General features: G+C 36.6%; 1 protein-coding gene and 1 non-coding gene across 3 annotated transcripts; one reads left to right on the forward strand and one right to left on the reverse strand.

The window, feature by feature from the left end:
• Nucleotides 1–742: 742 nt before the first annotated feature.
• On the reverse strand, nucleotides 743–847 carry LOC132620612 (small nucleolar RNA R71). The gene has a single exon (XR_009575052.1). It is a non-coding gene; the product is annotated as a small nucleolar RNA R71 (small nucleolar RNA).
• A 7,446-nt stretch (nucleotides 848–8,293) lies between these two features.
• Nucleotides 8,294–14,633, forward strand: LOC132616491 (protein METABOLIC NETWORK MODULATOR 1-like). 2 transcript variants are annotated; one of them, XM_060330914.1, is made up of 3 exons: nucleotides 8,294–8,460; nucleotides 13,093–14,166; nucleotides 14,256–14,633. In XM_060330914.1, exons 2-3 carry the CDS (start codon nucleotides 13,144–13,146, stop codon nucleotides 14,367–14,369), a joined length of 1,137 nt encoding a protein of 378 aa, XP_060186897.1. In that variant the 5' UTR covers nucleotides 8,294–8,460; nucleotides 13,093–13,143; the 3' UTR covers nucleotides 14,370–14,633. The 2 variants fall into 2 exon arrangements, with proteins under 2 accessions (XP_060186897.1, XP_060186896.1); XM_060330913.1 differs by lacking the exon at nucleotides 8,294–8,460 and adding an exon at nucleotides 11,630–11,777.
• The last annotated feature ends 460 nt before the right edge of the window (nucleotides 14,634–15,093 follow it).

Genomic DNA, 15,093 nt, shown 5'->3' on the forward strand with positions numbered 1-15,093 from the left:
TATCATTATATATACTTCCTTTATATAAAAGTGCTATAATATTTCATTACTAGTACTACCATATGTTGTTCTCATCACTCTTGTCTATATAAAAGTGATTTTTTATTATTGGTGTAAGATGGTTCTTCTTCTTCTTCTTCTTCTTCTTCTTCTTCTTCTTCTTATTGCAATATTACTGTAGTTTATGACCCGCTCTTCTTCAAAAGAGTTGGCATATTACGATCCATAAACTGAAAGATCTATTCGTTTGCGCAGGAAGAAACAAACATTCGCTTCTCAAAGCGTAACTCGTGAAGAAATGGAGCATCAACCAGGAGTTGAAAATCAACCACCAGGAATTCCACCACAACTTGTTCCAGAAGATCAGTTTGACGAAGTGGTTCTAAGGGATTATGCTAGACCAGATCACTTCAACTGTGAATCTAGTGTGAGGAACCCTCCAGTTGCAGCTAACAACTTCGAAATCAAGACTGGATTGATTTAAACAATTCAACAATCATGTACATTCACCGATGATCTTAGTGAAGATCCACATAGTCATCTGATTGATTTCATAGAATTAGTTGAAACTGCTAAATATAATGGAGTATCCCCTGAAGCAATCAAGCTAAGGCTATTTCCTTTTTCTTTAAAAGGAGATGCCAAGACTTGGTTGCGAAGTTTGACTCAAGGGTCTATCACCACATGGGATCAAATGACTCAAAATTTTTTAAATAAATATTTTTCCCCTGCTAAAACCACAAAGTTAAGACAAGACATTACTAATTTCTTGCAGACTGACACAGTCAGTTTATCAGGCTTGAGAGAGATTAAAAGCAATGCTAAGAAAATGTCCACATCATGACATTGCTGAATATATGCAATTGTATATTTTTTATCATGGGCTAAAACCTTCTTCTCGAAATGTGATAGATGCAGCTGCAGGAGGTTCCATTATGGGAAAAACCATGAAAGAAGCTTTGCAAATGATGAATGAAATATCTGAAAATGCCATTCAATGGCCATCTGATCGTGTAATCAATAAGAAAACTGCTACTGTAATTCAAGTAGATGCTTTAAATACACTAACTCAACAAATTGCTTCTTTGGCACAAAAGTTTGAATCTTTTCAGGAGAATAAACAACAGTCAAGCCAAGCTGAGGCCTGTGACATATGTGGAGGAAACCATCTAAACCATGAATGTCAAGCAAGCAACCAAAATGATGAGCAGGTTAATACCGTCGGATACAAGCCATACTCTTTTAGTAGTCCATTGGCACAAAAACATCCAGGCTTTCAATGGAGCAATCCAAATGGTGCTGAAAACTCCCAAAGCTTTCAAAAGCAACAAGTACAGGGTCCACCTGGATACCAGAATCAAAATCGCGGGCAAATAACTCCATATCAGCAGAGGCCGCAACAAGCACATATGAATCTTGATGACCTATTGTACAAGTACATCAAAACCACTGATGAAAAAATGGAGAGTCAAAATTCAGCTCTAAAAAATCTGAAAATTCAGTTAAGCCAGGCAATACACAGAAAAATCCAAAGGAGCACCTTAAAGCCATCGCTTTACGGTCAGGTAAGAACCTTGATGAACCTTACAAGGACACCCAAGAAAAGACTCAATCATCACAACAGGTAGATAAAGGTAAGAATGCTGAAACACCCTCTGAACAATCAGAAGAAAATGGAAGAGAAAAATATTCTCCCTGTGAAAATTCCTTTTCCCCAAAAAATGAAGAGAGAAAAGCTTGATAGTCAATTTGCCAAGTTTTTGGATATTTTAAGACAAATTCACATTAATATTCCTTTTACTGATGCTTTATTACAAATGCCTTCACATGCCAAGTTTCTCAAAGAAATTTTGTCAAGCAAACGAAAACTGGAAGAAGCTTCTGTGGTAGTACTTACTGAAAAATGTAGTGTTATACTTCAAAACAAACTACCACAAAAGCTCGGGGATCCAGGTAGTTTTACAATTCCATGCACTTTGGGGGGAGTATATTTTGAAAAAACACTTTGTGACTTTGGGGCTTCAATAAATCTAATGTCGTTTTCTATTTTTAGAAAATTGGATCTTGGTGAAATAAAAACCACAAGTGTTTCTCTTCAGTTTGCAGATCAAAGTACTAAAAAACCTAAGGGAATAATTGAAAATATTCTTGGGTAGACCATTTCTTGCTACAGGAAGAGCAATCATAGATGTCCAAGAAAGACAATTAATTTTAAGAGTAGATGAAGAAAGAGTCATTTTTTATATGCAAAAAATGCTAAGATTTTCAGGAGATGAGACATCATCTCCATATTTTTCAATTGACATGATTAGTGATCTTGCAGATGAATTCAACGATGATAAATTGATTCTAGATTCTATGGAAAGATGCTTGTCCAAATCTGGCACCTCACAAAATGATGATCCCACCATCAGGAGCGAAGCTGAAATATTGGAAAAACATTATAAGGATGAGGAGATACAATCGGAAGAAGTTCAACCAAAAATTGAACTCAAAATTCTTCCTTCTCATTTGAAATATGTTTTCTTGAGCATAAATTATTTCCAGTAATTATTTCATCTTCTCTATCTGCTGAACAGAAAGACAGTTTAATTGAAGTACTACGAGCACACAAAGGAGCCTTAGGGTGGACAGTAGCAGATATCAAAGGGATTAATCCAGCTATTTGTACGCACAGAATCCTCATGGAAGATAGCTACAAACCAATAGTCCAACCCTAAAGGAGATTGAATCCTGCAATGCAAGAAGTGGTGAAAAATGAAATAATTAAACTTCTTGTGGCAGGTATCATCTACCCCATTTTAGATAGCCCTTGGGTAAGTCCTGTTCAAGTAGTACAAAAAAAAAGAGGTATAACGGTCATAAAAAATGAAAATAATGAACTCATACCTACTAGAACAATTACTGGATGAAGAGTTTGTATTTATTATAGACGCCTCAATGATGCTACCAGAAAAGATCATTTCCTTTACCATTTATCAATCAAAAGTTGGAAAGGGTAGCAGGATATGGTTTTTACTGTTTGCTTGATGGATATTCAGGTTATAACCAAATACCAATAGCACCAGAAGACCAGGATAAGACAACTTTCACATGTCCCCATGGAACATATGCCTATAGAAGAATGCCATTTGGTTTAGGTAATGCACATGCCACATTTCAACGTTGTATATCAGCAATTTTTTCAGACATGACCGAAAAATTTCTAGAGATTTTTATGGATGATTTCACTCTTTTTGGAAAATCATTTGAAGATTGTCTTTACCATTTGACCTTAGTTCTTAAGAGATGTGAAGAGACAAACTTGATTCTTAATTGGGAGAAATATCATTTTATGGTTACAAAAGGAATTGTTCTAGGACATAAAATCACTGCTAAAGGGATAGAAGTTGATAAGGCTAAAATTGATGTCATAGCAAGATTACCCCCCCCCCCCACACACACACACACAACAGTTAAAAGCATTAGAATTTTTATAGGACATGCAGGTTTTTACAGACGGTTCATAAAAGACTTTTCAAAGATTTCAAAACCGCTGACTAAACTTTTGATGAAATATGTTAAGTTTGAATTTTCAGGTGATTGTTTGAAGGCATTTGAAACCCTTAAGGAAAGATTGTCAACAGCCCCTATAGTTGTGTCCCCTGATTGGAGCCAGACTTTTGAGATCATGTGTGATGCTAGTGATACAGCCGTAGGAGCTGTTTTAGGCCAGAGAAAAGATAAGATTTTTCGTCCCATTTACTATGCTAGTAGCATTGAATGAGGCTCAGTTGAATTATGCAACTACAGAAAAAGAATTACTGGCAGTAGTATTTGCATTTGACAAGTTTCATTCCTATTTAATAGGGACCAAGGTTACTGTTTTTACTGACCATGCATCTTTAAAATACCTCTTAGCAAAGAAAGATGCTCGACCTAGATTGTTAAGATGGATTTTACTTCTGTAAGAATTTGACCTTGAAATAAATGACAAGAAAGGAACTGAAAATTAAGTAGCTGACCATTTGTCTAGATTAGAGAACCCTCCTCTTGAGTTTACGGAGATAAAAGAAGAATTTCCCGATGAGCATATTTTTTCTGTTGTAACTTAACCACCCTGGTTTGCAGATATCGCAAATTACTTGGTTGGAAAGTGGACACCTCAAGATCTCACTTATCAGCAAAGAAAAAAGCTTATGTCTGATTCTAAATATTACCTATGGGATGAACCTTACTTGTTTAAAAATTATGCAGATAATATCATTAGACGTTGCGCACCCGAGGAGGATATGAAGAACATACTTTACCACTGTCATGGGGGAGCAATTGGTGGACATTATGCAGCCAACCGAACTGCCTTTAAAGTTTTGGAAGTTGGATTCTTCTGGCCGATAATATTTAAAGATGTGGGGCATATGTTGCACAATGTGATAAATGTCAGAGAACATGTAATATCACTAAGAGAGATGAAATGCCATTACAATCAATACAGGTATGTGAAATATTTGATGTTTGGGGAATAGATTTTATGGGTCCTTTTCCTTCTTCTCACTCTTATACATATATCCTTGTAGCTGGATTATGTATCAAGGTGGGTTGAAGCAATTCCTACCAAAAAAAAAATGATGCTCGTACCGTGTGTGATTTTCTTAGAAAAAATATTTTCACCAGATTCGGCACACCACGAGTCATCATTAGCGATCAAGGGACTCATTTCATCAATAAGCAATTTTCTTCGTTGCTGTCAAAATATGGCGTGACTCATAAAACAGGAACACCATATCATGCTCAAACTCAAGGGCAAGTTGAGGTATCCAACCGCGAATTAAAAAGAATACTTGAAAAGACGGTTGGAATCTCAAGAAAAGACTGGGCTTTAAAATTAGATGATGCTCTATGGGCATACCGAACGGCTTTCAAAACGCCAATCGGAACATCTCCGTATAGATTAGTCTTTGGAAAAGCTTGTCATTTACCTGTTGAATTAGAACACAAAGCTTTTTGGGCATTAAGAGCACTAAATTATGAATTAACCTCTACTGGAAAAAATAGATTTCTCCAAATTAATGAATTAGAAGAAATGAGGTTGGGAGCCTATGAAAATACGAGAATTTTTAAAGAAAAAACAAAAAAATGGCATGACAATTTGATCCGACCAAAGAGTTTTAAAATTAGAGACTTGATACTTCTTTATAATAGCAGGCTTAGGCTATTTCCAGGAAAACTAAAATCCCGGTGGACAGGTCCCTACAATGTTACGAATGTCACTTCATATGGAGCTATTGAAATTCAACAGATCAGTGGCGGAAACAAGTTTAAGGTAAATGGTCACAGGCTGAAATTATATTTTGGAGGACAGTTTGAGGAACAACCATCGGTGACTTTGATTAAATGATGAATCAAGAAGTCAATAAGTCGAGTTGGAGACATTAAACTCCGAACTCCTATTTCCAACCCGTAGCCATTGAGGGTGAAGCAATGGAACCTCATAAGTCCAATATAAATTTGCATCAATAAATTGCTTAACCAATTAATCTGGTTAATATCCAGGTTAGTGTACAACCGGAGCATCTCATGAAGGCCTCTACAAAAACAAAACAGAGTCACCTACAAAGGAGTAATTCCATGGTGATCGGTATGCCTAAGTAACTGGTTGGTTAACCAATTTACTGTACAAGTTAATTACTGGCTCATGTAATTTTTTGGTTTATAATAAACCAAAATCAAATAACTAATAACGTCTTGAATTAGTCAATCTAATATAGACATGTGAGTTCACAGTAATTTTAAGCCTATAATATAGATGTATTTCTTTTTAAAGTATGTTTTTGTGTGCATGTGTGTGTGTATATATATACATATTAGTTAGAACATAAGTTTTATTTTATCTTAAAAAAATGGAGGTGGAGTTGGAGGACTCGTTTAAGCTGAACTTCTATTTAGGCTATATATATATATATATATATATATATATATGTCCTCATATATATGTCTATATATTTTGAAGTAGGTGAAAAAGAAGATGGAATTTGGGAAATACTTTAATACCTCAGAGTGGGTAATATTGTATTCCTCTCTAGCAATGATTAGGAACTAGTAATGAGTATCTTTTTGATGGGACCAAGAACTAAAAAAAAAATCACGCTCTCGGGTGTCACGACCTCTTTCTAGTGTTGTAGGACTCTCTACCAGTCGCATGCAAACTTTATTTGATCTTTTGCCCTCTAAATTCACACCAATGTTTAATCAAGGTAGTTACGGCTATCCAAACTTGTGAGGTGAAAGTGGACGGCTGATCTCTAAATTAGAATAGGTTGTCAGAAAATATTTACTTCTAAGAGTTAGGTAAAATTTAATAACTTGACAGAATTGGAATGATGAATTCTAGTTGGAGAAAGGGTAAAATTTTAGCCCTAGATCAGTGTTTACGACAAGTATTTGATATGTGGAAAATAAACTGCAACCACAAACAAAATATGAAGAAACAGAGATTTTATTGATGAATAGTGCGGGTACAAACGCTGGACAGAGCTTTGAAAAAGACATTATATGATGTCTTGATCCCTTTGTGAATATCCCATCAGTTTATGGGATATTCGAGATGTCTTTTCAAGAGAATATGTATCCCTTTATATAGGTGTGAGCTAGGGTTAGGGTAGAGTAGCCTCCAAAAGTCCCTAACCGACTTTAGATTAAAAGATGGATTGAACTCATCTTGTAGTAACCTATTTCAAACCCAATAAAATTTCGCCGTCTACAATCATTAATTCACAATCTGATATTTTCTGCTACCACACGTCATAAACATGCATAAGAGTAAGATCGCATAACATGTAAAACAATACTTTAGAGAGACTTACTAGTCATGATGATAAATCGTGATGAGGAGTCTCTTCTCGCGAATAAATAATCTACAACACCTGCGAAGAAGGTTCGAGCTTTAACTCACAAACCACAAGAGTAACTAAACAGTAAACACAGTGCTAGTGACCTCAAAGATGTCAACTTTTCCTCTATCGTCACGGCCTCGAAAAAACAAAATAATAAATTGCTCTCAATATATATATATAAACAAAAATCACCAATACACACGTTAACTGGTTAACATACAACGGGAAGGCATTAGTCAAATATCTCATATAATATAATTCTAATCAAATCAGGTTTAATCCACCTAACAAAGAAACATATCCATTAACAAAAAAAGCAAGGGGTAATAATGTAAAGTTACACAACATTACGGTTCGGATCTAATATCCACAATTAGTCCACTTATGTTTTGGTTGTGTTAGATATATTAAGAAGAAATGAAGGCCTTAAAATGATTAGCCCAGCCCAGTTCTAGGTGGGTCACGGGCCCCGACGGGCCGGCCCATCATTAATTTATGGTCCTATTATGTGGAATTAGTTATACACATATTATACATATTTTGGGATATTTCTTACTAAATATACACATATTATACATGTTTTGAGATTATTTGAATAAAAAGCCCAAAACACAAGGGAAAGGGAAGAGGCAGAAAATCTGGCTGTTGCCGTGAGCTGGGTCGGCCAGCGCTTGGCATTATTTTGGGCCGGCCAGCCAGCTAGCAGTATTAGGCTCAAATATTGGCCAAATGTGGCATTACTTTGAGCCGTTGGACGCAGTGTCCTTTTCCCTAATTTTTTTGCAGGCCCAATACGAACCTTAGTATCTCTCTAGCTTCCAGTCTATATAAAACGTAGTTAGCAGAGATCAGTCTGTCTGGACTTTCCTCGCGTAAAGGACTACTTTTGCATCGGCTCTCTCTCGTTAGGTAATTACCGAGGCGAAAGCTGGTCTCTCGGAAGTCAGTTTCCTCGCCACCTTAGTGGGACTAGTCTAAAAATTTTTCCCAAGAACTGCCAAGACTCGGTTTTTTTGCGGGAAGGCCCTTCTAGAATTACGTTTAACGTCCCTTTATTACTTTCCCGATCGGCGCCTCGGGTCAGTAGCTGGGCTCCGGGGTAGTAATCTGCTATGGCTTGAAGGAAAACTATCAAGGGCCGTAGTCCAAGTCCAAAAATAAGCAATGGGCCCATTTATCAAAAGGACACCTGTCCACACACGACTGGCCAAATGTGGCATTACTTTGGGCTGTTGGACGCAGTGTCCTTTTCCCTAATTTTTTTGCAGGCCCAAGATGAACTCTGCTACGGCCCGAAGGAAAACTATCAAGGGCCGTAGTCCAAGTCCAAAAATAAGCAATGGGCCCATTTTTCAAAAGGACACCTGTCCACACACGACTGTCATTCTATACTTTGCTCGCAATTAAAAAATATCATTAATATGCCAAGTGTTAAATACAATATACCCCCTAACTAATAGCAGAAGATTACTATAATTAATTATCGTAATTATCTCAATCTTATACTTGGCAAAATATAGGGTTCCAAATTTAATCAAAGTTCTACATTTTTCTTTAGCCCCCTCCAAGCAAGTAGCAACTACTAGAGGTACCTTTTTTTCTTTGTTGTTTTTTTTTTTTTTTCTGTTTTTTTTTTTGGGAATTAAAATTCGAATTCAATTTTTGTGCTTCACTTATACTCTGTTGTATTTTAGCTTGCCTAGTTTTATTTCTATGTTTTGATGGTTTAGTGTATATATGCTATGTTAAACCAACATTGTTTAAGGTTTTTTTTTTTTTTTTTTTTTGAAAGAACAATTATAAAGATATATTTCAGGTTCGAGATAATAGTTTTTTGTCTATTAGTGTTGAATTGTGTAATTTTTGTGTATTAAATGATTGCATGTTTCATATTCAGTGTAACAAAGTTTATAGAAATTAATTTTTGTTTGGGTTTGGTTCAAATTCTGTTTATATGCATTTGTGTAAAGTTTGCGTGGAATTTGGATTTTAACTCCCATTAATCGGTTACGAGATGCAAATTGACTAAGAGCCCGTTTGGATTAGCTTGTTGTAAATAGCTGATAAGCTTGACGTGATGAAAGGCATTTTTAATTGTCGAAACTGTTAATAAACATTTGATGTGTTTGGTAAAAAATGCTGATAAGTTGTTCATTTGTTAGAATGACTAAAGTACCCTATAGCTTTTTTGCCAAAAAATTATAAATATAGAAGCATCAGTGGAGAGAAAAGGAGGAACGATGAATACGGAGGGAAGAGGAAGTTAGGAGTTTTGTTTTGGGAAAGATATTTTGAGAATTAGAAAAAAATATTAAGGATAAAATTGTAATAGACTTGGTCAAAACAAAAGTGCTTATAAGTTGGTGATGACCAACTTATGACTTTTGGTTGATTTTGGCTTATATGCACTTTGGTGTCTACCAAACGCGTAGATAAGCTAAAAAGTGTTTACAAGGCAGTTTGACCAGCTTATAAGCTTAACCAAAACACCCTCTAAATGAATTGTTGCATGACCTAGGTATACAACTAGGTAATTGTTGCATGATTTAGTATACAAGTTTAACTAGAATATTTCGCAGATTGAGGATTGATTTTTCCCATTTTTAGGCAAGTAGAACATTTAGGGAATTCTAGAGCTTTTATTTGCCTTTGTTGGCTAGGGAATTTACTATATACTCCATCCTGTTGTTTGACTGGTCGTGAAGTTTAAGCACGGAAAAAGTACTTTTGGAACTTGTGGGCTTAGTCATGCCATGATAGTTTGTGGCTGTAAACTCATGTCCTTAAAGGGTAAATGGGAAGTTTAACCAGTTAAATTGTTTTCATATATAGAAGGGTGTCTTTCTTCTTTGGAACAGATTAAGAAGGAAATAGTGTCACATAAAATGGAATATAGGGAGCGATTTGACTGTTTAGAGGATTAGCAAGAGAAGTTTCTGGATGTGACAAGTGATTGTATGCGAATGATTTTGCATTATTTATCAGCAAACGAAGTGGTACTTGTAGACTTGTAGTGTCTTCTGATATTCTTAGTATTGCAGAAGCATGGACTTCATGTTTTCACAGAATATGAATGATCATGTAACAAAGCTATTAGTTGATTAGTCATGCTCTCATGTTAGTTCTCTTATTTGGCTCAACCCTCCGCTCCCTCTCTCCCTTTCCAACCTGATCAACTGATTCCCTCTCTACTAGAATTAGTAGAGAAAGAAGTAGATGTATCAATGGCTTATGGTGTTATTAGAATGCTTCGGGTTGATTCCCTCTCATTCCAGATTGTGCAGTTGCACACTTGACTTATATTGCAAGAAAGTACTTCTAGCAATCAACTCTACTTGGAAAACCTTTGGCCTAAAGGTTTGAAGTTGGGACTGTCAAGCCGTCTAATTTTAGAGCCAAATATCTGAAGTTGGATCTGTCACTCAAACCTGTCAGACTTTAGGTCTAAAGTTACGCTTTGACAATTCCAACTTCAGTACTGAAGATCAGAAGTTTGAAACTTTAGGCACACGATATTCAGTTCTAGTCCCACAATCCACTTTTGATTTTAAAGTGATTAAACTTTATTTAGGAGCCTTAAAACAACTATTTTTGCACTTCATCCTAATGTTTAGGGGTCTTTGAAATGAGAGGATTGGAGAAATTGGCCAATAGCCACTTTTGGACTGTTAATAGAGTTTTAGCCAGATATTGGAACTCTAGGACATGTTCCTTGAGTTCAAAAGAAGTACCATGGGTGAAATAATTTCTTTTTCCACATTGTTATACATACTTATTTCACTCGTGATACCTATTTTAATACTTGTATATTTTATTATTCTTCAATCCATGGTACCTATATTTGAAAAATCCATGAAAAGAATATGGAGTTTGAACCTTATCAGTTCAAACTTTAAAAATCATTCATTGAGTTTCAAAATCCAAGAACTTTTCGAACTCACTTGTCAAAATTTCGAACTCCATCACTGTATGCTGGGGTTGTTCCATATTTAGCTAGGGGTATCTTTGTCCAAGATCTTTGGGGAGCAGAGCAGTGCAGGCGAAGAGATATGGTTTGCAACGAAAGCAATGCCCTTCAAAGCTCATTGCTTGGGCATAGTGAAAGTTGTTGATCTCTTTTTATTGTATTCTCTTCCTCGGAAAATTAGCTCAAGTGAAGGGACCTTCAACTAAAAGATCATAAATTTCATTGTCGACACTGCAAACTCTTTTATTCCCTTTTTCACGTTGATGGTACATTGTTGTTCTATCGGCAAACCGTCTTGCTTGTAGGAGCAAGAGGAACTTTGGATTCTTAGCTTATTTGAGAACTTTCTTATGATCTCATCCACATTGTCCATGGAAGATGTTTCTTCTCTCAATTCGTCTATTACACCCTGGATTTTGATGGAGTAGTATTTATTGTGCATGCTCAATTAAAAGTAACTACTTTTTAATTACATTTAAAATGATCTCTAAACTTTGATTGCCGATGCAAAAGTTGGCCATCACACCTATTTTTCCGGAGAATTTTTTTGAAGGCCCAAGACGAATTCTGCCATGGCCCAAGGGAAACAATCGGGGGTGGTAGTCCTAGTACATAAATGACCTATGGGCCCACTTGTCCAATGAACACCTGTCCACACATGACTGTTTGTTACCTAACTAAGCATCACAGCCTTGTCATTCTATATTTTGCTCACAATCCAAATTCAAAAAATATCATTAAATGCCAAGTGTTAAATATAATACCCCATACCCCCCTAAACCACACCAAGCTAAATAAAAGCAGCAGAATACTCTAATTAATTATTGTGATTATCGAATCTCATTCTCTGAAGTTGCTCAACAAAATCTAGGGCTCTGAATTTACTAGTTTTTTCTTTAGCTCCGGAGCCTCCTCCGAGCAAGTAGCAAGCGATGGAGGTATGGTTTTTTCTTTGCCTATTTTTGGGAATTTTCCGGAGATCGAGTCTGAATTTGTGCTTCAGTTATACTCTGTTGATTTTTAGCTTCCTATGTTTATTTCTGTGTTCGTGGTTTTTTTGTGTAAGGTCTGCATACACTCTACCCTCCCCAGACCCCACTTGTGAGACTACACACTAGGTATGTCGTGGTTGTTGTTCGTGGTTTTTTGTGTATACATGTTATGTTAAACGAACATCTTCCTTTGTTTTTTTTCTTCTTTTTTTTTCCACAGACAAACAATTATAAGGATATATTCAGGTGTTCAACTTATTAGATCTTCTTTTTTTCTTATTTTGGAGGTTAGAGATAATAACTTTTGTTTCATTTGTGTCAAATTTTAGAATTTTTTATATTACATGCTTGCGTGTGTCACATTCAGTAAAAAAACTAAAAAACAACTTTGTTTGGGTGTGGTTCTGCTCTTTTTATATGCATCCGGGTAAAGTTTGACTGGAATATGGATCTTAACTCTCATTAGGCGATTGCGAGTTGCAAATTGGTTAAGTAAATTGTCGCATTTAGCTATAAACTCATGTCTTTGAAGGGTAAATGGGAACTTTTATATTAAATTGTTTGCATATATAGAAATCAGAAAGATATCGTTCTTCCTTGGAACATATTAAGAAGGAAATAGTGTCACATAAATGGAATAGACGGAGTTATTTGATTATCTTAGAAGAATGGGCTCCATATTTTCACAGAATATGAATGATGTAACTAAGCTATTTGTTGATTAGTCATGCTCTCGTATTAATCTCTTTATTGGCTCATCACCCCATCGCTCTTTCCTTTTCCAGTCTGATAAACTGTGTCTGGTTTGGGGGTTCAGCTGCATCCATTTGGCTTATGTAGGGCCATGTTCATCACAGAGCTGTTATTCTTCATATCTTCTCTTCTGCTATTTGAAGATATCTAAACACGTTTAATCTATATTTAGTTAGTTTATCTTCTATAGTATCTGTAGATGCTTACTTATCAAAAACCTGTACTCCATTACCTATCTCTACCAATTAATTGTCAATTAAGTTCTTCAACTTTTTACTTCCACTTCCAACTATGGCCCAGGTTCTGCAAGGTATTGCAGATTGCGTCCTCCTGGAACTGAATGTCCCTTTCTTTTTCTTTTTCCGGTCTTAGTGACCACAAAATACTATCCTGGAACGCAAACACTATGTGACACTCAGTTTTATCTTGTAGGAAGAACAAATGCACCTCTTCATTTATTTTCTCTATAACTTGGCTTATTTAACACGGTAAACTGATCTGCTTGCAGGTACTTCAGAAGACTAGTGAAAGGCAGACTTTAGAACCCAATTTTGCGAAAATGAACCAACCTGTTCAAGGGGACAGCTCCTGCGCCCCTGCTATCCTCCCTTTGAAGCGAAGACGGGGTCGTCCTCGTAAGGATCCTAGCCTAAAGCGTGTAGTTCGTGCTCAAGCTCCTCCACGTTTTGAACTAGTGCAAGAGATCCAACCACAACAAGTAAATAAAAATGATGCAACTGATGGAATGATAGGTCAAGCTGTTACAGGTGTTGTTGAGTCTGCATTTGATGCTGGTTATTTGGTCAGTGTTAGGATTGGCGACTCCAATACAAACTACAGGGGTGTTGTTTTTAAGCCAGGGCATTTTGTTCCTGTCACAACAGCAAATGATGTAGCCCCACATGTTCAGATGATTATAAGAAATGAGGTTCGTCCTTCTGCTCAAAACCAACTTCAGGCGTATGGCCATAGGGCTGAGCGGAATGGATCACTTAATGTTGGATCTAGGTCCTCAAAAGGCAAACAGGTAGTAATACATCCTTCAGTTCCTCCAGTGGGTGCGAGAGGCACAGTTGTTCCTGTTGTGTTACAACCTGTCAATTTAACAAATGGACAAGCATCTAGTCAAAATCCTGCATCCCAAGCTTCTCTGGGGGAGTCTTCAAGAGAGAGAGAGGTCCAGATGGTTAAGCCATTAGCTATGCTGCCACCTGACGGACCAGTAACCCCTGGTCAGTTACCACCGGAACCAACTCGTGAAACAGTTCCTTTACAAACTCAAGTCAGCAACAAAGTAGCAATAGGTGCTGGGCAGAAAGAAGATGGTTTTCTTAGCAAGGGAGCAGAAGTTGTGCAACGTGAAGAGGTGAAGCCAGTTGTATCAACCAATGTAACAATACCTGTTGCAGTGACCAAGGTGTCTCAAGGATCTGGACTGTCACCAAAAAAAGATGCTGGAAAGAATGAGGCCTCTCATCAGTTGTCAGCAGAACCAGTAAATCCCCCTCTTCATACCCAAGCTACATCTGTTTCAAAGCCGTTGATGAACTATGGGACTGGCAGGATGACTGAACTTTTACAGGTAAGTTTACCAAAACTTCAATATCATTTATAGCTCTAGACTACGTTAATAAAGACCGTGTAATTCCTGAAAAAATTTCCTACATGAAGGCTGTGCAGGAAAACCTTATGGAGAACCAGCTGCTTCGTGCTGGAGAATCAGGTCTTGGTGTAATGAAGAGTCCGAAAACTGATAGCAGTAAAGAGGAAACCAGTGTTCAGTAGCGTAGCAGGAACATCCACATATTCTCATCTCTGTTTTCACATCCCGTTGACCTGGCAGATTGTATAGTGCTACTAATGTCCCGATATTGCACCTGGTCCTTGCCTTGTAGTTAGCCAAATGTCGATAGATTGTCTTTTTATGTTTATTAGTTCTAATTAGCCAAATGTCGAGAGATTTGTCTGTTTATGTTTATTAGTTCAGATTAGAACTTTGCATAGTCTTAAACGCTTTGGGAGCTGTTTATAATGGTGGATTTTCATTTCCGTTCTTTTGTCTGCCTTGCAATTGTGTTCAATAATTATACCATGTGGCAATGTCAAGGTTGGAGCCAACTTGTGCAAAGGTTGCTACTTGATATTGTTAATTCTGGTTTTAGAACTAGCACAAACTTGCTCCTTCGATGTGACTAAATATGTCAACATCAATAGTGTATAATTCCCAGAGCTAACTTAACGTAGAAGAGCCCCATTGTTTAACAAGATCACTCGGATACTTTTTTTTTTGGGTTTATCGAGGTGCAAACTAATTTGTTCAATTGATTCGTCTTAAAATTTTACTCACCAAAGAAGATGACATAGTCTGGAGACCTGTACATCACAGCAATATTTACAAAGATTTTAGGATCTGTCTTAGAATAATATAAAATTGATCCAAGTAATGGCTTTGACCAAAATATAACTTGACCCTAAAAATGTTACAACGAAGAGTCCTTGACAGACGGAA

This window comes from Lycium barbarum, chromosome 11 (assembly GCF_019175385.1).
Source record: "Lycium barbarum isolate Lr01 chromosome 11, ASM1917538v2, whole genome shotgun sequence".
Lineage (NCBI taxonomy): Eukaryota > Viridiplantae > Streptophyta > Magnoliopsida > Solanales > Solanaceae > Lycium > Lycium barbarum.

What these genes read in the sequence shown, in the direction of transcription:
- LOC132616491 (XM_060330913.1), top strand. An exon ending in GGATGACTGAACTTTTACAG is followed by an intron (nt 14,167 to 14,255) that starts GTAAGTTTACCA and finishes TCCTACATGAAG; the next exon opens with GCTGTGCAGGAAAACCTTAT.